Below are 27,135 nucleotides of genomic sequence, written 5' to 3'. Positions count from 1 at the left end.
GCGCTACAAGAGGGGCAAGAGGGGAGCAGCCGTCCGGCTTGGCTAGATATATAAACTTCAAAGAATCGACCAGTCACGCAGTAAAAGCGGCTGCTCTACTTCGGAACATCAGCACACGCATCACAAAACTGCAGAAATATGTAGTATTCTGTGAGTGAGTGAATTGCATTTCCGCTTTATTCTTTTGCCAATTAGATTTTCATTTCTGAAGAAATTCATGCCTGCGAGTGTTAGTCACGCTGTTGGAGTGGACTCGTTTCTGTTTAAAAGGAAACTCGCGTGGCTTCTCCCACTACTGCAAAGGAGTGGGGAGTAAACGTGTGACGTCACTCGTGACGCTTCTGTTCCGCCGGCGTCAGGAGGTGGTAGGAGAAGGCTGAAATTAAGCCGCGAAAACGAAGTCACCTCAGCAGTCAGTTGCAGACCAGCGACGGAGTAGTAAGGTGGTTTCCGATTTGGGTGCACATAGTTCGTCCGTATTTGTTTTTGTTGCACATCAAGTTTTCGAGTGTTGTAATTTGAAATTACTCTGTGGGAGTTAAAATTTACCGAGAGAGTTGTTTCTGAGAAGCCTTGAGTTGAAAATGCAGTGCCAGAGGAACTGGCAGAGTGCAGCGGCTCATAGCGGTACAAGGGCGAAACAGAACAGTCATCGGAGCAACTCCCGCTAGGCAGCATCACAGCAGTGTCCCGTTCCCGCCATTCGCCGTAGCAGCAGTAGCGCATACTACTTAGTCAGGTGCAGTCTGCCGCAGTGTTTGGTTGAGTGAAGATCTCGTGTTCTAATTTTTACATGATGTCGGGCACCGGTAGTGGAATTCCAGATTTTCCAATCGTAGTGTTAACTTTCTTCGTTGGGCTTACAGTATTTGCTGTAGTTTATATATCGAAGTTGCTTAAAGCACCTGCAGCTGAAGATTCAACAAAACGTAAGAATTGCATAGTCACATGTCTGTAAAATAATTTCGGATTGGGATCTGTGTTATGTTTAGTGCTGTAGAACCCACGTTAAAAGTCGCGTTTAATCATTATTTTGTTAAATTAACGCGGTAACGATTTTAAGCACATGTCGCCCGAGCACGTGTTCATGTTTGTAATCGCGCAGTACTATGTTTTGCTTCGAATTTTTGTAAGATAGGTATTGTTGTGAAATTTTATTATAATTTATTTTCTCTTTACAGGTAAAGAAACTGAGGTAACGAAGAAAGAAAAACCAGCAGCAAATGTAACACAAAAGCCCAGCAAGAAGAAACACCAGGAAAAGTGGACCAGAGATTCCAAGCAAACTTTTTCTCATCCGTGGCTGTTAACATCATTAAAAGGACATAGTGGAACTGTCTTAGATATGGATTTCAGTAGCAACGGGAAATATCTTGCAACTTGTGCTGAAGGTAAGCTAAACTTTCTGAAAGCAATAAGTTATTCTTAAGAAACTAGGGACATATTTTGAATTATATTATATGGAATAGGCATAGTTACGTGGGATATGCTGATGCTGCATTCAAATGCATAAGTCTGTCTTCGGAAGGAGGTATAGGTGATTCGAAAAGGGTTTCATGATATTAAAGATTTTACTACATTTCGATATATCACGGTACGTTCCACGAACGAAATGGACATGATAATAAATTTATTATCTTCTAACTTTCATGCCGTGTATGTTATGCTTCTGCCGGTTGAAGCCCATGCTGCTACCCACAAAATTCGTATATGGAAAACTGATTTGTAGTAATAAATAAAGGTTGTAATAAGACTTATTAAACGATATATTTATTTGTTGTAATCTATTCCAAGCTGTCACCAATTATAAATGGGCTATTTGAAGTTCAGGGAATGCAGCACTTATGTATTTAACTAAACTGTGATGGCAAAGTTTCATATTTTCTATAGTATAGTGATACAGTTGTAGGTGGGATGTAATGCTTCTTCAGGAAAATTGTTGGAAATTACAACTGTAAGCTGTAGAATAGAACATACGAACCTTTTAATTGAAATCTATAGAGTGCATATAATTGTAATGCACAAAATTACGATTGTGGTCTTCATAGATTTCAGATTGAAAGCAAATATGTGATGCACTACAGCCGTTAGTTTGAAATAGTTTGCAAATTTGTATTGGGGGGGGGGGGTGCGCATAAAACAACGTAGGCCTACTTCGTTTTTGGGGGGGCGAACATGAACATTTTGTTGGTGTTGCAAGTCATACAGAGATAGATGTTCACATAATTTTATAACTTTGTTTACTGTTATGAATTTGCTAGAAGCCAATATAATTCATAGTGTAGTTTTGAAGGTATATTTGCATGAGCGATGTAGATTGTAGATATAAAGGTCACAGTCAGTTGAACTGATTGGTGATTGATACCCTCTTTCTATTGCACTAAAGAAGACTCTGAAGAGCTTGATCCTGGTGGAGAGGGCAGTGAGCAAGGCAGTGGCAACAGCAGTGGAAGTGAAGCCAACAAAGAGAACAGCCCTCAGGGCCAAACAGATGGCAACCAGAAAGGTGCTTTGCTAACCCGTCGGCAGAAGAAGAATCGCACACGTCGAAATGATGGGTCTCCTCTGCCTCGAAACAACATTGCAGCTAAGAAGAGCAAAGCAAAAGCCCGGCGCTCTGGTGGTGCCGATAGCAGTGGGAAGCGGAATGGAGCTCCAACACTTCGCCAACATGCGAAGCTGAATTTGTCGGACAGTGACCTTTCAGTGCTTCTTAGACATTACCTCCTCAGCCCTGACCAACTACTTGGGTTGGGTTATCCTGTTGAGAGTGCCTTGTACCCAGGGAGAGCAATAATTTACAAAAATCCGCCATCCAGTTCAAATCCCAATAGCAGCAATGTGTCTTCCTGTATGCAAAGTCCAGACCCCCTCAGGAGTTCATCTCATTTGTTTGATGTGAATGCACGTGAGTTTGTGCCTATGAGTGCAAGATTAGGAAAAGAGCCTTGTTGTCTAAAAGAGGACAATGTGCATGTGAAGAATGAGAATCTTAAAAATACTGTTTTAATCACGGATTTTGTGAAAAAAGATCAGCCTGGGATGGACTACAGTGAAATAGGTGCTGAATGGGATGCCAGCCACAGTACAAAAAGTGAAAAAAATTCCCTTAGTACAGGCAGTGATGGTGACAGTGCTGACAGTGGTATCAATAGAAGTGGTGGTGAAGAAGGGAGCAGTAGTGCCTCACAGGAAGCTTCAGATGTTGACGGTGTCATTGAAGAGGATCAGGGAATTGTTCCTGAAATAAAGCAGTCCACTGTGAACAGCAGTGAAAGAAAACACTTATCAAAAGTAGCAAAAGCAGAAAAACTGTGTGTGAGTGAGGAGAAGAAATGTGTTCGTTGTGGTCGTGGTTTTTTTGTAACAGAAGATGGTGAATACTTAACACAAGAGCATTGTCTCTACCACTGGGGCAAGCTGCAAAGAGTTGTAAGTGCACCATCAAAGGCATCATCAATGTCTTTGCGTATGGAATACAGCTGTTGCCACGGAAAGCCTAGCAGCAAGGGATGCACAACAGCAAAACTACATGTGTGGAATGGTGTGGGGGTAGGCATTAATGGACCATTTGATAGTTATGTTCGGACTCGCCCACGGAGAACACATCCTCTGGATGGAAATTATGGTGTGTATGCTTTGGACTGTGAGATGTGTTACACAACACGTGGCCTTGAATTAACAAAAGTTACTGTTGTTGCACCTGATGGACGTCTTGTGTACGATTGTTTGGTGAGACCAGAGAATTACATAATAGACTACAATACTCGGTTCTCTGGTATCACAGCTCGTGATCTCAATAGGCGTGGAGCAACCAAGTCCCTGAAAGATGTGCAGAATGATCTGATGGGCTTCATAAATGCCGATACCATACTCGTAGGTCATGGGCTTGAAAATGATCTTCGTGCCTTACGCATTATACACAGCACTGTGATAGACACTTCAGTGGTTTTTCCACATTATTATGGATTGCCTTACAGACGTTCACTAAAGTCTTTAGTAGGTTGTTTACTTAAGAGGGATATACAGCAAGACTCGTCAGGACATGATAGTTTTGAAGATGCAAGGGCTTCCATTGAATTGATGCTGTGGAAGGTCAGAAAAGATTTTAGAGCTGTTTTAGAAAAATAGTGAGAGTTAATCAGTGCCTCTTTTGTAATGGTTTCTCACAAGGTGACAAATGCCCAGAGTGCATAGAACACTTTGCAACTGCTCAATTTTCATGTTAATGGAAACCTTCTAAGAACTGTACTTAACTTCATGTTACACCAATATTTTGGAGGCTTTCTTTGAGCAATTAGTGAGAATATAATGTACACTGAAATAGATCTGAAAGTGCATTATCTAGTTGACTGTTCGTGAATGCTTGCATTTGAATTTGTTGCTGTGAGATATGCATGCATTCCTTGATTCTAGTCAGATTTTTGTTCCTTTTAATGCAGTTGTGCCATTTTACTTTGGTCAACTGATTTCTATGAATATAGATAAATTCATTCTTTTATTATACTGCCATTCATTTTTGTAGCAGCTGTGAAGTGTAATATAAATTGCATAGCTAATTGGCAAATATTTTATGTACTGTGAAAAGTCTTTGTCACACTTGTTCTGAAATACTTTTTAAATAGGCTGTGGGTGGGAAACAGTAGTTTCAATTTTTCAGAAAAGTATTTGCAAAATTTGTATAATGTTTTCTTTTATATCAGATTTTCTTGAGAACAGACTGTTGGAAGATGTCACCCCCCACATTTTTTGTCGAGGCAGTGTTCATTCCTTGTCTGTGATTGATATAGATTTTTGAGCTGTGTTGTGTATGCACTTAAAAAGACTGTTGTGAGTGAGAAGCACACTGGAGTGTGTAATGTTTTTCAGTTCCATTGTTACGAAGTGACCATTATTTATATTGTGTGATTTGTTGGATTTTGTAGTGAGTGGAACTTTAATTTGTGTGATTCTGTTTTGTAGAATGTTTGTGTTTTTCGTGGCAGCATTTGAGAATCAGTTGTTACAAGAAGCTGCTAGCTCTGAATTGCCACCTCGTTCATCAATCATTTATTGACAGATGTGTTCGTCTGTCTGTAGCAAGTAAGAGGCAGCAACTGTAGCTTGTTAGTACAAAAACTGTTATGCAGAAATTTGAATGGAAAAAAGCAGTCATCTTTTTATTATAAAGTTGTTTTATAGTATGTTGGAAGATCATTCTTTTGAGCTGTGTTTATTCTGTATCAATCAAATTTAGGTATCACACAGCTGGCAGAAATGACTGTTTAGCTCGTAATAGACTGTATGTGTGAAATAATTTGTGTAGTTTTGTGAGTGATGTGTTAAATTATTTATTTGTAAGTTGTTTTGAAGATCTGCATTTTTTATGTTTTCACCTTATGTTGAACCAAAACAGTATTCTTGAGGTCTTGATGACTGCACATGATACTTTGCTGGTCTTTTGTTTGGAAGGGCCTGCCATTTGAGTTACTTTGTATAGGACGAGAGTATCTTTGATACTCAACAGTTGCTAGGGTTTCCAGTTATGTAATGGGAGAAAGGTTGTTAATTCTTAGATATTGTAAATTTTCATATAAAACTTTTGTAGTTTTATTGGCAGATGTGTATTTTTTCCATTTATTATTCTGTTCTGGTTGGAAAAAAACTTGTATGTAAAGTCTTTTCACCAATTTTTGTACGATTAATAAACATTTGCATTTAAAATTAGTGCCAGATTCTTACTGACTTTTGATTCCAGTTATTCCTATAGCTTGTTAAAGATTTCAGTTTATGGAATTTGCTGACACATCAAAGCTGTCGAATGAACTTGTCAACATTATAAAGTAACTATATACTTTCAGATGTGCCTCCTTATTTCCTGTTGATCTCACAAACAGCCACCAATGTTGCACATTCATTATTTGCACGTGACGACAGTGGTCATGTCAAAATACAACATATGATCTGCTACACTGAAAATACAATGTTTGTCTTTGGCCTAAAATTATTTTTATTGGTTGCATAAAAAACATTGCACATGTTTAGCTAGACATCCTGACTGATGACACCTCATTTTGAGTGTTATTGAGCATTTCTTATAGGGATCAGTGCAGGCGTTATTGGCACAGGATTCTCATTAGACACACTGTTAAAATGTGCTGTATGATGTAAAAAATATTTTGAGAGGATTTTATCAAAATGAGAACTATTCATGTGTAGGTTATAGAGGGAAGAAAGTTATATTTATTGGACTATTCCAATTTACCAATGATTGTTTATTTGGAGGAATGACAAGACAAGTTTTGTTCTTTAATCACTGCCCATTCAAAAGACATTGGTGTCCAGTTATACCCCAGTAATCATCTGTGTTGGGAGTTTCACACATTTTTTTTAGGCACTGTTTGGTTGCAGTTACAGGCTACAGCACTATTCGGCTCTCCAGAGGTAGGTACTACAAGAAGTAACTTGGATGTGAAACTACATAGAAAAGGCTACACCTTACGAACACATAGGTATAAAAAGAACAGAAATGTAGAGGGCACTTTTGCAAAGTAGTGTTTCTTCATGAGATTGGTTTTGCAGCACAACTGATTCTTTGAGTGGTGGTTGTTGTACTGAAGGCTTGTAATGCCAGAGAAGGAAAGTGTGATTTATATTGTCATTTGGTCGTTATGTAGTAAATGCAGGGAAGTTCTAATGCACCACCAACAGTAAAATTGTTGCCCAAATGTTGTAACTTTGGTTTTATTAAAAAATTGGTTTCTTCAGACTGGCTGCATCAAATTTCAGGTAGACTTCTATTGAAAATGGTGACAGCAACCAGCTAGCATTAATTATTCCTCTTATTGGAAAATTGTTCTTTTACTCAGTCTGAAGATTCTGTTAACACATTGCTGGGAAGATGTTGGCTGTTTCCCCATGTGAAATTGGTTTCCCATAGTGGTGGAATAATGCAGCATAAACCAATCTTAAGCCAAGTAATTTGCTTCATACCTCCTCCCCTTCCAGCAGCTTTGTTTATTGATCCACCTGTTTTTTTCCATTGTTTGAAATTATTAACACCGGAGAACTCAATTTCTCATGAATTAAGTCACACTTGATAGTGCCACATTCTCTACAGGGATGAATTGGATCGAATTCCTAACTGTTCCTGCCACATCTTTTTTGTTGGGCACGTGCTCATATCTTGCTTTTTCATACAGCATATGTTGTGTGCTTAATAAATTTCCATATAAAAGTGCACTAATACAGTGTATCATCAGATTTGGTAGATGTACTTCTAAAGCTTGTTGATGGTGTTGGTGTCTCAGTACTCAGTATTCCACTACTCACTATGAAAATTTGTATCTCTTATGCAGAAGTTAAAAAAAAATGCATTTTAGCTGCTGTCAGTATAAAATCTTCACTGTCAGCAAGCAATGACCCTTTAATAATAAATCTAGGCAGATAGCATTTCTCCAGTGGCAAAGTAAACCATATCTATTTCAGGATTAATGTTGCTGACACGTATCATTGCCCTAGTAAGTGCAGCCGTTTCCTCATTCTTGCTGTTGTACATGATCAATTAATTTAGTTAAGTGTTCAATGATGATAGCTGCCTGAGCTGGAAAAAACAGAGGAACATAGAATGCACAGATTTGGAAAAAGAAAAGCACAACTGAAATCTTATTAAATTCACTGTTGTCAGCAGTAATTTGTGAGCTGAGAATCTTAGGCTGATAGGAGGTGCTATAGGTAGAAATATACATATTGATAGGAGGTTGTTAAAAATCCAATTTTAGTGGTGGAAAAGATAGTGTTGTACATAAAATATGTGATACTATGTGGCTGAACACACATTAAATAATTGTTTTGGTTACATAGGATTAATGCAAATTATCACAAATGTGAGATGAAACTATAAAATAACTGACAAAACGAAGATTTTTGTGAGAAACACAGTTCCCATCGGTACTCTCATTCCATAGCAATACTTGCTTAAATGTTGTGCTTTCTGGCACCAATTTGCCATCCTCAGATGTATGTCTATTATTAATTTTGCATGACTACACTAAGAAGTAACTTGCAACTGAAGATGGCAGCATGCTTTTAAAATGTTCCGTGCTAATTAAAATGTGATTGAGGCAGTATTGTATTGTTTATAAGATTGTGAAGAGTGTCACAGATCTCACCCACATCCATATAACATGGATATATTTAATAGAAAGTACTGGTTACAAATGATAAAATTTACTGTGACAATCAGATGTAATAGCAACAGTGATTTTAACACGAGTTGTGCATGTGCCAGAGAATGCTGATGGACTGGCCTCCTTAAACCATTTACGCTTGTTGTGGATTATTACAAAACTTATAATAGGAAGAGCTTGATAATACATTGATTATTGCAATTACGTTTCAAATTCAGGTTTGCTGTTAATAACTGTTGGGGAGATAAGATCTTATGACAAAACTGTTATGTGCTTTAGGACAAGTAAGGGGTCGACAGAAACGTCCGATCCCACGCGTCTGATTTGACCCGTGACGTAAGGGTGTTGTCGTGTGTGACGTCATGACGGCACGGAGTTTGGTTTGAGTGTGGCAGTCTACAGTTCTGTTTTACCTTATTTTATTTACTTTTCTGATCTGTTCGTTCTATCTCGTGAGATTTTTTTTTTTTTAATTTAAAAACACTTATTACTTATTTTCATTATCTGTTTCCTCCAATTTCTGTTTTAGTTTATTATATTTATCTTTCTGATCTGTTCGTTCTATCCCGTGAGATTTTTTTTTTTTTTTTTTTAAGATAAAAAACACTAATCAGCTACTGAAGCATCTTTATCTTCTATGGGTTGCAGGGTTACGACCCCTGGGGAGGTGGGTGGGTATTCATGCATGGCTGTCTTCACTTACACGTTGTAGCTACGTAAGGCGTCTAAATTTGTTTATATTTAGTTTGCCCCCCACCCAAAACACCCCATTTGCCGCACTTGTCCCGTTAGTGTCATTAGGCTTCTTGTGGAAAGAGAGAGAGAGAGAGAGAGAGAGAGAGAGAGTGAGTGTGTGTGTGTGTGTGTGTGTGTGTGTGTGTGTGTGTTTTTTTTTTTTCCCGCCATATTTGTGACGTCATGGGTCAGAGCAGACGGGCGGGATCGGACGCTTCCATATTTCCCAAGTAAGATAAGCAGGTAACTTAAGACCAAGCAGAACATTATATTGTGTGCTTAGGAATGCTGCAGAATAGTTGTAGATGTGGATGGAAGTAACACAACCTTGGAGAAATAAGAATTGGATGGAACAAAGCAATACCTAAAGACTATTGATTTTTGTGGTGTGGAAGCTATTGACACGACACTAGAATGGTGAAAGAACATATATTAGGAACCATATCTCAAATATCCCCTGGAATCACTTTTAACAATTATAGCAAGTATAGTGATATTCTTGTAATGAGGAGCATCTCATAGTTGCTTGTATAGCCAGCTCTCAAGATTCTACAACTTAGTGTAAACCGTAGTGTATTCGGTGATAGACGCCAGTTGTAAGCCATTAATCTAAGAACTCAACAACAATTTTTCTCAGTTTCTCAAATGACTTTGCCTTTTTATATTTATCAGAGTGTACACCTTTGTTACATACTTGAAATTTCTATTATGTATTGTAGCCAGTCTTACCCTTGTCATATAGGAACATCCGTCCATTTGATAATGGTCTTCCGTGAAGTAGAAACTAGTTGCAGTTTGCCAACAAGTAGAATCAGTTGTAACTTGGACTGTTACCTTCATCATATGTTACAGTTCATATATTTTCAAGATGTGAAGTAGACAGTGAGAACCCCACCATATTTGCTGAAAGATTATGTATTTGTCTCATGACTTTTTCTCTACATGTTTCAAATCGTAAAAAAGGAATAAGTCTGCACCTGAATGATTTCTATAATCTTCTTCTTGTGTATAATTCTTTATACGTACTTATATTAACCATTGGCGCTTATGTATTTTCCTGTTCAGATAAGTAAAATAAGGGAAAAAGAACCATTGACATATAGTGTATCAATGCACATCATCTTTTTTTACTTATCTGCAACTCATTTGTCCATTCTGTGTACCATAATATGTCTAGATTTCCTTCTCCTCTACCTTTTTCTGTATGCTTTGCATCAGTCTGCTATAGAGATGTAGTTACCTTTCCCATATTTTATGTATTTTTGTATCTATCAATATCCATTATTGTTGTTATTCAGATACTAGTTTTCCCCACATGTGACCTGGCTGATCTGAAATTTTATTAAAGAGTTGTACAATTCAGGTATCCATATTGTTTTGATGTTTAGGTGGTTTTAGATGGTGTTTTTAATGTTAAGCTGCTTTTTTCTGTGTTACAGATAGATCAATATTTTTGTGGAGTACTAAAGATTGGAATCAAAGAGAACATAAGTTTGTCCGAATAAATGTTGAATATGACCATGCTACCTTCATAAAATGGAGTCCAGATTCAAAAGCTTTTATCATCCAAAAAGATATGGAAAATGTAATTGAAGTTTACAAAATTGCAAAGAAGGCTGATGGCTGGATAAGTGGTGCTTCTAAAGCAATAGAATTTCCGAAGGTAAGATGGATACTTTTGGCTGTTGTATATAAATCCATTATCATTAAACGAGTATTTTAATATGTTAATTGAAAACCAAGCAAAAAATAAATTTATAGTAGTGCGCTCCAGAATAACTACATCACTGCAGTAATGGTACATAAATATGAAAGTAAGTTGAGATAGTGTAAGAGCAGACCATTTAACTTCATTCATTGGTGGTTTGTTTAATTACAATATGAATTAGGACTGCTTACTAACAAGGGAACCTCCCCATCACACCCCCCTCAGATTTAGTTATAAGTTGGCACAGTGGATAGGCCTTGAAAAACTGAACACAGGTCAGTCGAGAAAACAGGAAGAAGTTGTGTGGAACTATGAAAAAAAATAAGCAAAATATACAAACTGAGTAGTCCATGCGCAAGATAGGCAACATCAAGGATATTCTGAGCTCAGGAGCACCGTGGTCCCGTGGTTAGCGTGAGCAGCTGCGGAGAAAGAGGTCCATGGTTCAAGTATTCCCTTGAGTGAAAAGTTTACATTCTTTATTTTCGCAAAGTTATGATCTGTCTGTTCGTTCACTGACGTCTCTGTTCATTGTAATAAGTTTAGTGTGTGTGTTTTGCAACCGCACCGCAAAACCGTGCGATTAGTAGACGAAACGACATGCCTCTCCAATGGGAACCGAAAACATTTGATCGCAAGGTCATAGGTTAACCGATTCCTCAACAGGAAAACACGTCTGATATATTCTATACGACACTGGTGACAGCATGTGCGTCACATGACAGGAATATGTTGTCGACCCACCTAACTTGTACACTTGGCGAATAGGTAAAATGATTCTTCTACCTTGCCCGATTTAGGTTTTCTTGTGGATGTGATAATCACTCCCAAAAAAGTGATGGAAACATAAGAGTTTGTCACATAAACTGCAACAAATGAATGAAACAGTTTCACAGTCGCACAGTTTTCCCTGTGCTCTGTCAAAACATATGTTTTTAAAGTTTTCAATTTTTTCCGTGTGAAGACCGTCAAATCCTGCATATGTCCAAGCAAATCTGAACATATCCTGGAATTTTGGAGAGCGAAGTTGATTATGTGTGAGTGCCTGAACTTTGATAATTGTCTGAAAATAAAAATTTTTTCACTCGAGGATGACTTGAACCATGGACCTCTCATTCCGCAGCTGCTCACGCTGACCACGGAGCTCCTTAGTTCATTTTGTCCTTGATGTTGCCTATCATGCACATGGACTACTCAGTTTGTGTATTTTGCTTTTTTTTCATAGTTCCATACAACTTCTTCCCCTTTTCTCGATTGATCTGTGTTCAGTTTTTCAAGGCCTATCCACTGTGCCAACTTATAACTAAATCTGAGGGGGGTGCGATGGGGAGGTTCCCTTGTAAGATGTAGTCCAACATATCAGCTATTGACTGGAAGACTCATTTGGTTAGAATATGCATTAAGGACTGTGATTCATATGATACCGAACTAAGTTCTCATCTGAAAATTATGTTGACCAGTTACAAGGACGAAATCTCATGGCGACAAGCAGAGGCAAACTTTTAGACTCTTTGAACACAGACAAGGGAATCAATAACATTAAGTTGTCATAGCATCATTGAGCATCAAATGATAATGGCATAAAATTGAAAAATTTGTGATGATGAACTGAAGGAATTCTAGTAGCTTGCATGACAGATGATGCAAGGTGGATGTAAGCAACAGACTGTTTTATGAAATTGTCTCACTGTGGAAGGTTAATCCTTTCAATCACCAAACAAATGCCAAAATTTGATAATTAATCCTAAAACAGAAAATAAACTGAAATAGGTGGTGATGAGGTAGGAAGACAGATGCCGGGCATCTAATTTACCCTCATTCTAATCAGTCTGGTAACCTTAAGAGTCATAAAGACAAACCATGGAAGAGTTTCATATTCCCCAAGGTTTTGTTTAATACCAATGAGAACATCACACAGATCATCATCTAACTCCTACTGCATACAGTACAACGTAAGTGTTGCATATCACGTGCAGTAAACTGTAACTGGAAGAGGGGACATTTCTGTAAAGTGATTTGATGAGACTTCCAATTTCACAACCACTCACTCAATTATGTATCTGTTACTTCAGTAGGTGTGTGACATGTGAAAGTAGGAACTGAATTGCCAAACAGTTGCAGAGGGCAGAATTTAATATTTCAGCTGTTGCATTATTTTCTGCAACTCCACTGTCATTATAAAAACTGGCGGATAAGAATTTACTTTTGAATTCATGGAAATGTTTTCACATTGTTTTCCTTATGCTCATATCAGCCCTGTTCACCTTTTGTTTGTCAACAAGGATTCACTTTTATTAGAGAGTACTTTCTGATTTTGTAGTAACTTTGATAACTTATTAATATTGTTGAATCCTGGTGGGATCGTCCCATTCCTCACTTTGTACCACAGCTCAAACTTATCACATGGTCAATAAAGAAACTAAGTTTATGCCAGAGAACTTCTACGTTTCGCATCCCAGGACTGAATGTTTTCTTCTGACCGCTCAAGTAGTTTTTAATCGTTATTTTGTTGCACTTTTTAATCACAAATATTTTTCTACCATTTGTAACTTATCATCAACAGTGATCAATAGCCGTTATAGTGCATATGTGTGGGTGCATACCAATTTGTAGTATGAAGTGATTTCTTGGACATGCAAGAAGTGCTGTTGGTTCATGAAATCGTCTTCACTTCTTGGCTCATATACAGACACATTGCATATTGTGTATTATCCTGATTTGTTTTATGTGATTCCTGTAAATAACAAACCAAGTCCTCAAGTCACTCGATGAAATCCAATAAGAGTGTTGCTTTCATTTTGAACTATGTTATTCATTGACAGAAGGCAATTCCTGCTATGTGGAAAAATAACTTCTATACATGTTGGAATATTTTCTGAAAAAATATTTATTGTTCCAGCTACATGAAGAAGCTGTTATTGGCCTGGGAATTGCTTGCAGTGGAAAGTACATTATGTCATGTTCTAACAAAACTGATCTGTTGATTTGGGACCTTAAGGGACAACAACTAGCCAAGGTTGATACATACCTTATGAATACCCATTGTGCAAGAATTTCACCTTGCGGAAGATTTGTGGTTGCTTCAGGTATGTACAATATTGTAGAAATCTCTGCAAGTTTGTTTATTCATGCTTCACTAGAAAGTCTTGCAAGATTCACTACACAGTGCATGGCAATAACAATTTAAGAAGTAGCTGTCCCTGTAGAGTGTAACTATGGTTCATTCATTGTAGTGATCTTGTGAAATATAAGTAGAGTGGCAGTTAAATTTAAATCAAATATATTCTAGGCAAACCTTAATGTAGGTTTTGTTGCTATATTGTTATGTTTATTTAGATTATTTTGCCAGTAGCTTGTCAATGTTGAAGGCTTATGAATGTGAGGTCTTCACCTCCCAATATCTCCTGTCCTATAACCTTGTGTACTGTATATTCATTTCCATTATAAATAAATTCCTGTTATCATTTGCCAGTACTACATTGTCTCTTGCCTCATCATTTCCAAGTGAATATGCAGCACAAAATTAAGAAAAAAGAGGACTATACTCCAAACTAAAAAGTGAATCCAACAGCAGCTTCATCCCATGCATAAGGGAAATACTAATCCTATACTACACAGTTGATTTCTGTTGGTTGACTGTGCAGACCTACTGCCACTCCCTAATATATTCCATTTTATAGCATGATATAGAAGTGAACGGTGAATATAAAGCTCAGAATATTGTTGCATAGATACTTTTATTTGTACAATAATTTCTTGTATTTCCACGGAAAATTTAAAGTCTTTGTAATATGCATTTGTCTGTTTTTGTGTACCACTTGAGCTACAAAAGTAATTTATTCTGTCAAAATATTTGTATGTCTTTCTTTGGTTACACCTTACCCCAGTTAAAATGCATGTTTGTTTATCTGGACACAGTAAATTCTTGTTGCAAAATTATTAGCTTATAATAACACATTGTTTTCTTCTGTATCCTCCATTTGTAGGATTTGCACCAGATGTGAAAGTATGGGAAGTTCGCTTTACCAAGACAGGAGAATTCAGCCAGGTCAGTCGAGCATTTGAACTTCAAGGACACTCTTCTGGAGTGTATGACTTTGGATTTAGTGCAGATTCATCTCGTATGGCAACTGTTTCAAAAGATGGCACTTGGAAGCTCTACGACACTAACAGTGAGTATTAAGAGCTGGTATTTGCAAAAAGGTTTGTCACTTGCTAAATAATGTTCCTTACAGAAGAACTTTCATTTTCAGTTGGAACTTAAATGTTTCAGATTTGCTCCATAACTGATACTTCTTCACTACTATCCTGAACAATTTACATTTCATACTATAAATGACATATAAACAAAGTTAAAGTTGCACATCATAAATGAAAGGACAGGTGGAGTTGACATAAATTAAAAATTTAGTTTACATATTTTATGTAACTTTATGTATACACAATATATAAATGGAAGTGCTAAGTTTTGTCTGATAAATGCATTTTACAGATGTTCTAGTAATGGAATTTTTTTAAGGCACGAACTTCTATGTGAACAGCATGACAACTGAATACTGATTTAGTTATATTTATGTTAGGAATTTTGAGGAGTACTCATAAAGCTATGAACAAAGAACTGTAGAAGTGGAGGAAGAAGAGAAAGGTCTCAAAAAACTGCAATAGCAAATAATATTTTAATTCCGTAACAGTTGTCAGACAGGAGAATTATAGGGTGCTAGTCTGAAAGTTGTAGGAGGGCATAGACTAATAACTGGATGCTTTAGTCAGTTTACGGATTCACACACATTAACTTTTTAGTCATTCAGAGATAGCGTAAATTCAGTAGTACATAAATACCCTGATTGCGAGACTAAGATAAGAGAGATTAGTAATTAGTTGTATCAAAGGAAGGTTAAATCAAGAAAAACAATATTGGCTGGTTATAATTAAAGTGCAGCTACTCAAGAAGGTCCAGTGGGGCCTATAGTTATCGTATGGCAACAAAACTTGGTAGATATGTTAATGTGGAACCAGTGTAAGCTGGAGAACAACGTTCCAGTTTCAGTCATCAGGTGCAAATGTGGCACTGTACACTGCTTATATGACAGGACTGACAAGCAATAACGTGAGTGAACAGTATGCATATGGAGAAGAGAGAGCATGCACTGTTAGTAAAACTGTTTTATGTGAATGGCAGCAGTAACAGTGCTGCATGGAGAGTATATTGCTGACTGATGGGTCAGAGTAGGGGCCCAATGTCTTTAAATGGTGTAAAGAAGATGAGAATGAAATTGGACAACACGGGTGAGCTTGGTGTTGTACCTGGAAGCGGAAGGGCTTCCTTCCCAGTGGAAGTTATTGTTGATGCTTCTGTTGCTGTAACTGACCATGGATAAATGCGCTGGGTGGTGCTAGTGCTCATGCTGTGTTCAAGAATCGTCCATCCCATGGTCAACAGGAAAGGTTTGCTGTCCATTTCTACACTGGTAGCCTTACACGATGCAAACAGTGCAGCAACTGAAACCTCATGATCCATAGCAGTATTCTGAATTTGCCCTTCGGCTTCTGGCATGGGAAGAAGTTGATGACATGTAGCTGTGCAATATTCTGTGAAGTGACAAGGCACGTTTTACACTACAGGGTGCAGTGAACACACTAAACTGCCAAATTTCGGGTACTGTTAAATGACATGTTATGCACAAAGAGCCATTACACTCACCATATGTGACTCTGTGGTGTGGATTCACAAGTGCCTTAATTCTTGGTACATTCCTTGAAGGGTATAAACCCAGAAGACCTGCCAGGTGACATCTGAACATTACTGAGACCACCTTGTACAGCATGTTATTCCTGCTTTGAAAGAGCAGAACTTTTTGGAAACCACTGTTTTCATGCAAGATGTGACAACACCTCATATCACTCACACAGTAAAAGATCTGCTTAATGCACCTTTACACGAACATGTTATCCTCAGAGGTTTTTCAGATGCATGGCCTGCGAGATCAGCTGGTCTTAATCCATGTGACATTTGGCTCTGCTGATACCTAAATGAACTCTTTTACCAGGGGCATACTCAGTCTCTACCTGATCTAAAGGCCAGTATACAGGAGCATGTTGCTTAGATTCCTACGGAACAGCTGTGAGCAACTGTTGATCATGTCGTTGGATGCTGCATGTCTACGGTGTCAACATTATGCCTTTCTTACTTGTTTGATCTTTTCTGCTCACATCCCACACCTAGTCCATTACATATCGAAATGTGTTTGTGTGTTATTCTTGCATTCACAGCACCGGATTGACACTTGCTGGCTAAAATTGGAGCTAATTTTATCCACTGTAAATCAGTTCCACATTAATGCATTAGCATACCTACCAAGTTTCACTGCTACACAATGAATACAGCCCATGCTAGACCTCCATGAGTAGTTTCACTTTAATTGTAACCATCCGGTACATTTTGAGACAGAATTTCTATCCAATTTTTACCTTCAGGAGGGACAATGTGTAGCACTACCAACAGACACATAAGAAAGTAAAGATGGCACATATCCTAGTTTTCAGGATTAATAGCTTCTTCCTTGGAGAGAAGAAAAGAGTGTGCTGAAGGTTAAACAGGAAGGCATGTAACTCAGATCACAGGATGAGAGGAATCCACCTGTAATAAAGATGAAGGAAGATAAAAATGAAAGGGGAGGTGTCAAAGAGAGTGAGTCAGAGCTGGTACATTGGTGAAAGAGTTTAGAGTGGATATAGATGCACGGCTGCAAGCAAGGGGAAACTACAGCCATAATTTTTCCCGATGGCATGCAGGTTTACTGTATGGTTAAATGATGATGGCATGCTCATGCGTTAAATATTCCGGAGGTAAAATAGTCCCCCATTCGGATCTCCGGGTGGGGACTACTCAGGACGACATCGTTGTCAGGAGAAAGAAGACTGGCATTCTATGGATCGGAGCATGGAATGTCAGATCCCTTAATCGGGCAGGTAGGTTAGAAAAATTAAAAAGGGAAATGGATAGGTTAAAGTTAGATATAGTGGGAATTAGTGAAGTTCGGTGTCAGGAGGAACAATACTTCTGGTCAGGTGAATACAAGGTTGTAAATACAAAATCAAATAGGGGTAATGCAGGAGTAGGTATAATAATGATTAAAAAAATAGTAGTGTGGGTAAGCTACTACAAACAGCATAGTGAACGCATTATTGTGGCCAAGATAGATACAAAGTCCACACCTACCACAGTAGTACAAGTTTATATGCCAACTAGCTCCGCAGATGACGAAGAGATTGATGAAATGTATGATGAGATAACTAACCTAAGGACATCACACACATCCATGCCCGAGGCAGGATTCGAACCTGCAACCGTAGCGGTGACGCGATTCCAGACTGTAGCGCCTCGAACCGCATGGCCACTTGGGCCGGTGTAGGAAAAGGAAGAGAAGGAAATGTATTAGGTGAATATGGAATGGGGCTAAGAAATGAAAGAGGAAGCCTCCTGGTATAATTTTGCACAAAGCATAACTTAATCATACCTAACACTTGGTTTAAGAATCCTGAAAGAAGGTTTTCTATGTGGAAGAGGCCTGGAGATACTGGAAGGTTTCAGATAGATTGTATAATGGTAAAACAGAGCATTAGGAACCAGGTTTTAAATTGTAAGACATTTCCTGGGGCAGATGTGGACTCTGACCACAATCTATTGGTTATGAACTGTAAATTAAAACTGAAGAAACTGCAAAAAGGTGGAAATTTAAGGTGATGGGATCTGGATAAACTGACAGAACCAGATGTTGCAGAGAGTTTCAGGGAGAGCATAAGGGAACAATTGACAGGAATGGGGGAAAGAAATACAGTAGAAGAAGAATGGGTAGCTTTGAGGGATGAAATAGTGAAGGCAGCAGAGGATCAAGTAGGTAAAAAGACGAGGGCTAGTAGAAATCCTTGGGTAACAGAAGAAATATTGAATTTAATTGATGAAAGGAGAAAGTATAAAAATGGAGTAAATGAAGCAAAAAGGAATACAAACGTCTCAAAAATGAGATCGACAGGAAGTGCAAAATGGCTAAGCAGCGATGGCTAGAGGACAAATGTAAGGATGTAGAGGCTTATCTCACTAGGGGTAAGATAGATACTGCCTACAGGAAAATTAAAGAGACCTTTGGAGAACGGAGAACCACTTGCATGAATATCAGGAGCTTTGATGGAAACACAGTTCTAAGCAAAGAAGGGAAAGCAGAAAGGTGGAAGGAGTATATAGAGGGTCTATACAGGGGCGATGTTCTTGAGGACAATATTATGGAAATGGAAGAGGATGTAGATGAAGATGAAATGGGAGATATGATACTGCGTGAAGAGTTTGACAGAGCACTGAAAGACCTGAGTTGAAACAAGGCCCCCGGAGTAGAACACATTTCATTAGAACTACTTACAGACTTGGGAGAGCCAGTCCTGACAAAACCCTACCGTCTGGTGAGCAAGATGTATGAGACAGGCAAAATACCCTCAGACTTCAAGAAGAATATAATAATTCCAATCCCAAAGAAAGCAGGTGTTGACAGATGTGAAAATTACCAAACTATCAGTTTAATAAGTCACGGCTGCAAAATACTAACACGAATTCTTTACAGAAGATTGGAAAAACTGATAGAAGCCGACCTCAGCGAAGATCAGTTTGGTTTCAGTAGTGTTGGAACACATGAGGCAATACTGACCCTACAACTTATCTTAGAAGATAGATTGAGGAATGCAAACCTACATTTCTAGCATTTGTAGACTTATAGAAAGCTTTTGAATATGTTGACTAGAATACTCTCTTTCAAATTCTGAAGGTGGTAGGGGTAAAATACAGGGGGCAAAAGGCTATTTACAATTTGTACAGAAACCAGATGGCAGTTATAAGAGTTGAGGGGCATGAAAGGGAAGCAGTGGTTGGGAAGGGAATGAGACAGGGTTGTAGCCTATCCCCGATGTTATTCAATCTGTATATTGAGCAACCAGTAAAGGAAACAAAAGATAAATTTGGAGCAGGAATTAAAATCCGTGGAGAAGAAATAAAAACTTTGAAGTTCACTGATGACATTGTAATTCTGTCAGAGACAGCAAAGGACCTGCAAGAGCAATGGAATGGAATGGACAGTGTCTTGAAAGGAGCATATAAGATGAACATCAACAAAAGCAAAATGAGGATAATGGAATGTAGTCGAATTAAATTGGGTGATGCTGAGGTTATTAGATTAGGAAATGAGATGCTTAGAGTAGTAAATGAGTTTTGCTGTTTGGGGAGCAAAATAACGATGATGGTCGAAGTAGAGAGGATATAAAATGTAGACTGGCAAAGGCAAGGAAAGCTTTTCTGAAGAAGAGAAATTTGTTAACATCGAGTATAGATTTAAGTGTCAGGAACTCATTCCTGAAAGTATTTTTATGGAGTGTGGACATGCATGAAAGTGAAACGTGGACGATAAATAGTTTGGACAAGAAGAGAATAGAAGCTTTTGAAATGTTGTGCTATGGAGGAATGCTGAAGATTAGATGGGTAGATCTTATAAGTAATGAGCAGGTATTGAATAGTACTAGAGATAAGAGAAATTTGTGGCACACTTTGACTAGAAGAAGGGATCGAATGATAGGACATGTTTTGAGGCATCAAGGGATCGCCAATTTGGTATTGGAGGGCAGCGTGGAGGGTAAAAATCGTAGAGGGAGACCAAGAGATGAATACACTAAACAGATTCAGAAGGATGTAGGTTGCAGTAGGAACTGGGAGATAAAGGAACTTGCACAGGATTGAGTAGCCTGGAGAGCTGCATCAAACCAGTCTATGGTCTGAAGACCACCACCACCACCACCACCACCACCACCACAACAACAACAACAACATAGACGCACAAAGACAGCCACTTTACTTTGCTCCATTCGCAAACAGAAAACTGCAGGAAATGGCTAAAGCTGGCACAAAGTAACCTCTACCAAGCATTGTGCAGATTTTATATATTGATTGTGGGAGTTAAAAGTGTGGTGAGTATCTCGAATATCAGAAGGTGGATCATTGTAATCTGTCTAGTCCAAACATAAAATATAACACCCTAACATCCATTTTCAGGATCTCATCTTTCTTTGTAAAAGGCTATGAATTATGAGGAAAAAAATGGAAAAAAATGAAAATGTGACAAAAGTATATAGAGAATGAATAGATGTACAGGTACAAGGGGAAGGTAAATTAAATCTTTTGATAAGAGGGATGAATGGAAATAAATTTGTAATTGTAAAGACATGGAAGTCGTAAAGAAATACAGTGAATAAATTTTAAGCAAATTAAAAAAAATTTAAAAATCGACAAGAAAGAGGAGAAAACATGAAAAATAGCAGCTTGTGATAGGTGAAGAAAAGACTAGCAAATGTTAAAGTTTGAAAATTGTTTAAAACAAAAGGAGAAAAATATAGCAACAGAGAGAACAACACGCTAAGGTAGCAAGAAAAGAAGGGAGGCATGATAAGTAATAAAGGTTCGTTTGGGCTATATTCAAGTTGTGAGCATTGGGTACAACTCAGGAATTACTGTACGGGGCAAGATTTTTTCATTGAAGCTTTTTCTTAATCATTTTTATGTAGTATTTTAATCAGGCAAGAAGAACTAAATTGATACTCGAAGCAGTGCTAGTTGCAACCCAAGTTCTTTTTTAACTATGAGGCAGTTTTCATATAAGAATAGTGTGAAAATTAGATGACTGAGATAGTTCTGACAGTGAAATGAGAAATGTGAAAATTATAGTGAAAGCAGAACAGTACTACAAATCTGCAGCAAGTGATGATCTGTCAAAAAAAAGGACAGCTAGACTGTGATGAGTCATACTTCATAAAACCATAATCAGTATTGATAATTTACATTATTTTGTATGTTGGTTGTATAACTCCTATTTGTGGCTCGTAAAAGATTTGCACAAAACTCTGTTGTTGTTTGTAAGCACATTCATTCTGTAACACACAACGGATAAGTAGCCTAACACAATCCCAATTTCATATGGCCCGATATGGAGGCTTGCAAACAGTCATTCTTTCTGCACAATATTCACTAGTCAAGTAGGAAAGGGGGAAACAGTAGTGATACGAGAAGTTCCTTCTGTGACGCACAATGAGGTGACTTGCAAAATGGAGGTAGGCCTATATGGAATAATCTTACATTCACTCAGAACATAAAACTTGAGGAATAGGCATGGATGGTAAGGAAGTTAATGGAGACTCACTCGTGAACAGTTAATGTGTTGATCATAATTTTTCTGGCCTGTAACCCAGACTTTAAATATGTTTAATAATTTCAGAAAAATCCATAAAATGTGTGCGAATGATTGTAATGGTCCAATAAAATCTGCAACTTAACATAATATAAGGAAGTCTGGCTAAGTAAGGTTGAGCTATGTTACGTTAAAATGCCATGTAAACTGTAAGATATTCATTGAGTCAGACCTTGTAGGATGAAACTTTGAAGGCCACTCTGGTTTGATAAGTAAATTATAGTGTTTATACTTTTATTAAATATGTGTAGATACATATAAGTCTGAGTGTTAATATTTTGCACTTCTATTACCTTACACTATTTCTGGATGTTATTCATCCATAACTTTGCATTGGAGATCCACTTCATAGAGCAACATATTCTAAACAGTAAATTAGGCATATAGATGTAATTTCAGGGGTGCATGTATCTGTTTGAGGCTACATAAAAATTGTCTACTCTATTGGAAGAAAATAAGATTAGTAAATGATGAAAGGTGATACATCTCAACATTTTAGGATTTTGTCTGCAATTGTATTACTTTGGTTTTGTTTTTCAATAATTTTTTATTTTATTTTTCAGTTGAGTACATGAAAGGAGAAGACCCTCACTTGTTAATGACAGGCAATTATAAACATGAAAATGTCCCTGCTCGTTTGGCCTTGTCACCAAATGGCGATGTAATTGCTATTGCCAGCAACAACAAGCTAATGTTCTATTCTGCTCTATCAGGAAAATGCGACAAAATAATAGAGAACATTTATACAGGTACAGAAGTTTATAATTTAACTGGGAATACCATTAATTTATTTTTTATATTGTACTTTTCGATAACTCTTAGTTTCTGTGTAGGCCTACTTCATTATAATCATAATTAATTTCAAGCAAGCTGTTGGACTAATAAAAGCTGCAGGAGAATTGCAACAGCAGGCGCAAATTCCAGAATGCTAATAAAGAGTTCCAGGGAAGCAGTATGTTAGAGAGGGAATAAGTAGTAGTAAAGCATCATAAATTACTGTACTCTTTGGTGATAAAGTGGCAAGGGCTAGGAAGAGAAAGCCTGAAGATTACCAGAAAAAGAAAATTGTGAGAATTTATCATCAGTTAATTAGTTTCATGTCCATGGATCATTTATATGATAAATCATAATGATGTGGAATTAGTCATTTTACATCACATCACATCTTAATTTTTAAATATGGCTGCATGTTGAACATTTATAATTTTTTTTAATCTACAGGCGTGAGTTAGTAATTTGTATCCACCAACTCTTACACATTATAGTAACAGAAATTTTTCTACAGAATAGAATGAATTGTCAAGGAGAAACCTTTTTAGTTTGTTTTCAAATTTTACTTTGCTATCTGTCAGACATTTTATGTCACTGAGTAACTTATCAAAAATTTTTGTTGCAATGTTATGCACCCCTTTTTGCACTAAGGAGAACCTAAATGTGGAGGAATGGACATTATTTTTCCTTCTGGTATCGTAATTATGTACATCATTGTTCCTTTTGAACTGCAGTGAGTTATTTCCAACAAACTTCATGAAGGAATAAATATATTGTGAAGCAGTAGTCAGAATGCCCAACCCCTTAAACAGATGTCTACAAGATGATTGTGGTGTGCACCACATATTACTCTTACAGCGTGTTTTTCAGCAATGAAAACTTTCTTTCTTAAAGTTGTGTTACCACTGATCATAATACCATATGACTTTATTGAATGAAAATATGCAAAATATGTCAACTTACTGGTTTGTCTTACCACAAGATTTTCAATGATTCGTAGTACAAATGTGGCTGAATTGAGATTTTTTAGGAGTCCCAAAATGTGCATTTTCCATTTTACATTCTCATCAGTATGAACATCTAAGAATTTTGAAGTTTCCACCCTATTTTTATTCTCTCACAGCATGTTATTCTCATCATTGGTTTAGTACCTATAGATGTGCAGAACTGAATATGTTTTTTTTTTTTTTTAAATTGAGGGTGAGACCATTCATGGAAAACAACTCAATGATACTTTTGAGAACATTGTACTATTTCTTCTGTTACTCTATGATGCTTATATTATTAAAATACTAGTGCCATCTAAGACAGAATATCATTTATGTATATGCTGAATAATAGTGGACCTAAGAGTGAGTCTTGGGGAAACCCATATGTGATTTCTCCCCAGTCATAAAAATTTACGTGGACTGCATTGGTTGAATTACTAAGTACAAATTTCTGTAATTTTTTGGCTAGATATGACATTATCCACTTTTTGACTATATCATCAGTCCCATAAAAATGCAATTCTTCATGATGAATATTGTGATTCACAAAAACAAATGCTTTAGATAGGTCATAGAAAACACCAACTGTTGATGTTTTATTATTTAATGCTTGTAAAATTTGGTGAGTGAACATGTAAATGGCACAACTCCTCAGAATTCCAAACTGTGATTTGCTGAGGATATTATTGTTGTTTAGGTTAGATGCTGCTCTAGAATACATCATTTTTCAAAAATGTTGGAAAATAAAGTCAGCAGTGAAACAGGCTGGTAGTTATTGACATCTATATGTGTATGTTTCTTTTGGAGAGGTTTGACGACGACATATTTCAGTCTCTTTGGAAAAATGTCTTGAGTTGGTGATCTTCATTATCATCATTTAAGACTGATTATGCCTTTCAGCGTTCAGTCTGGAGCATGTCCCCCTTATAAAATTCCTCCATGATCCCCTATTCAGTGCTAACATTGAGTTGGTGATGCATTATATATTTCAGATAAGACAGGGCTCATTATATGGGAAAAACTCTTTAGTACTCTATTGTACACACTATTAAAACCAGACAAGCTTTTATATTTTGAGATCTGTTTGCAGTTGTTTATTATTTTTATTCACTTTCACTCCCCTACCTTCTTTGTTTTCCCCTTCTTCTTTTATATTTTGTCAGCATCAGCACCTTGAGACTCTTGCATTTTTTTTTTTTTTTTTTTTTTTTTTTACTCATTGGTTACCTGTAGCTCATTGTTAATGTTCTGGAGTTTACATCTTGCCCATTAAAACTCATTGCTACCTCAAGTTCCTGTCTTCGCACCATGTGTTTTCCTATTACTTGGGATTTAGAGTGCATTTTCATTTCATTGATAACTGAAACATCTTTACTGGCCTTCTCCCAGTTTTCGGTTTCCAAGCACCACTTACTAAAAAGAATTCCAAAACATATAAATCCAATTTCGGTTTGTTAATTTGTGCAATTGTCAGCCCAATTCTAGTTGTTCATGTTTGCAGAGCTAAGAAATAGATTACCATCTTCTGTTTGTTATACTGTTTATAATAATTTTTACTGTGATATTTTGAATTTATAACTTTACTTAAACAACAGTTATGGAAAGTATAGATTGTTACTCGCTGTAAAGATGACACATTAAGTTGCAGACAGGATCAACGAAAGGACTGTTAAACATTAAGTGTGTGTGAGGTGAGCTTGCTTGTTTGACTGCATGCGTGTTTTTCTTTTATGGTGAAGGCTTTGACCAAAAGATTAATTTGAAGTCTTTTTGTTGTGCCTATCTGCAACTCAGTGTGTCACATTTACGGTGAGTAGCAAAGTATTCATTCCATAGTTGTTGACAGTCCAACCTGGATTTTCCATTGTTTGATTTTAACTTTACTTAATGTTTTCAGGCCCAATAACTGCAGTACTATTTGACTCACTTGGAAAGTATGTACTGACAGCTGGGGAGAGACATGTTAGAGTGTTCCATAACGTGACAGGCTATCGAACATTTATTGCAGCCACTAAAGAAAAGTTCCGTCAGTCAGTTTCATCAGCCCAGAAGGAAAGAATGACTAAACAGATTGAGGAAGCAGAAGTCTTCTTGAAGAGTATAGGCGAGAAAGCCTGAATTTGCCTACAGTTGTTAGCAGAAGATGCTATAATCTGATAAAAAAATCCAGATGAAAGCAATATTTTTTGCATTATAATTTTTTACAATATTTTCTAATGCAGACTGTCATTAAAATGGCAGTAATTTTGTACTGAACAACATGACATTAAAAAATTCTGGAGCAATAATTCATTTTGCATTTTGAATCACCTGTAAGTTACATTATTTCTTCTTTCAGTATCTTTTTGTTACATGATACAAAATACTTCCTTTTTTCATTTTTATGTAATAACAACACTGAAAAACTGCAAGGACTGGATGAAAATATGGAAACATCAAAAACACAACACACTGCCAAACTTAATACAGTGTAGGAAACCCACTGGCATTCAAAACAGCTTCCTATCATCTCAGAATGGATAAATACAGGTTCTGTATGGTTTTAAAGGCAACCTTATACCATTATTCCTGCTTTGAGAACTGGTAACTGTGGTGGCCTGGGGAGGTACAACTCATTCTAGTTCTTGCAAAACCTGTCCTGGATGATGTAAGCTGTTTGAACAGGGACTCTGTTGTCTTGGAACAGAGCATTAGCATTGTGTGCACATTGTATCATGGAATGGACCTGATATGCTAAAATGGTCATATAATCCGTGGCAGTAATGTTACCTTGCAAAGTACACATATAATCTGTGACATGGTTGCCCAGATCATCATCAAAGCCTCACCATGTTTCACTCTTGGCCTGTATACTCGGCAACAGTTGGAAACAGTGTGAAACAAGACTCATCAGACCACATGACTGTACTTTCTTCCATTGTGTCATAGTCCAGGTTTTATGGAGTTAGCACAGCATTTTCCTGCTATGAGCGTTTGCCTCACTGATGTCACTTTGTGTTGTTTTGGTGTTGACAGGGTTTGCAAGTGCGGCATTCAATTCTGCAGGGATTTTTACAGCATTCATCCTCTTCATTTTTTGTCACAAGCCTTGTCAATGACCATCTGTCACTATCATTGAACACACACTTTTGTCCAAGTTGCGACTTAGCGGATGATGTTTTTCAGCTTTCCCGCATGCATAATAAATATTTTACATGGTACCTTTTGAAACACCAAACACTTCAGCTCCCTTGGTTAAAGCACCCACCATATGAACACAAACAATTTGCCCACATTTGAATTCTCTCAGCTCCAACATACTGCACTCACTTTGGGGAATGGTGGCGAGGCAAGGTTTGAGTTTAAGAAATTCCGGAAAGTTAACCTACGCAATATCCTCATCCATTCCTATGCAACCCATGCTCCAAATCCTTTGCCTCATGGCTCATATCCTTCTAATAGACCTAGATGCAAGACCTGTCCCCTACATCCTCCTACAACCACCTACT

The 27,135-nt window shown here is 37.3% G+C and overlaps 1 protein-coding gene across 2 annotated transcripts; it reads left to right on the top strand.

The window, feature by feature from the left end:
* The first annotated feature begins 399 nt into the window (after positions 1-399).
* LOC126241467 (uncharacterized) lies at positions 400-25,935 on the top strand. Of its 2 annotated transcripts, none has more exons than XM_049948009.1 (8): positions 400-929; positions 1,182-1,391; positions 2,390-3,628; positions 10,343-10,566; positions 13,511-13,697; positions 14,598-14,783; positions 22,451-22,636; positions 25,545-25,935. In XM_049948009.1, exons 1-8 carry the CDS (start codon positions 794-796, stop codon positions 25,763-25,765), a joined length of 2,589 nt encoding a protein of 862 aa, XP_049803966.1. In that variant the 5' UTR covers positions 400-793; the 3' UTR covers positions 25,766-25,935. The 2 variants fall into 2 exon arrangements, with proteins under 2 accessions (XP_049803966.1, XP_049803964.1); XM_049948007.1 differs by having other exon boundaries at positions 2,387-3,628.
* The last annotated feature ends 1,200 nt before the right edge of the window (positions 25,936-27,135 follow it).

The sequence above is a fragment of the Schistocerca nitens genome, chromosome 1 (assembly GCF_023898315.1).
Source record: "Schistocerca nitens isolate TAMUIC-IGC-003100 chromosome 1, iqSchNite1.1, whole genome shotgun sequence".
In the NCBI taxonomy this organism is placed as follows: domain Eukaryota; kingdom Metazoa; phylum Arthropoda; class Insecta; order Orthoptera; family Acrididae; genus Schistocerca; species Schistocerca nitens.
This window is presented reverse-complemented; position numbering and strand designations above follow the sequence as displayed.

Excerpts from the sequence above, each read along its gene's own strand:
- LOC126241467 (XM_049948007.1), top strand. The coding sequence starts at position 794 with ATGATGTCGGGCACCGGTAGTGGAATTCCAGATTTTCCAATCGTAGTG. Across the intron at positions 3,629-10,342 it reads TCCTCTGGATGGAAATTATG|ATAGATCAATATTTTTGTGG; the intron begins GTGTGTATGCTT and ends TCTGTGTTACAG. Across the intron at positions 10,567-13,510 it reads AAGCAATAGAATTTCCGAAG|CTACATGAAGAAGCTGTTAT; the intron begins GTAAGATGGATA and ends TTATTGTTCCAG.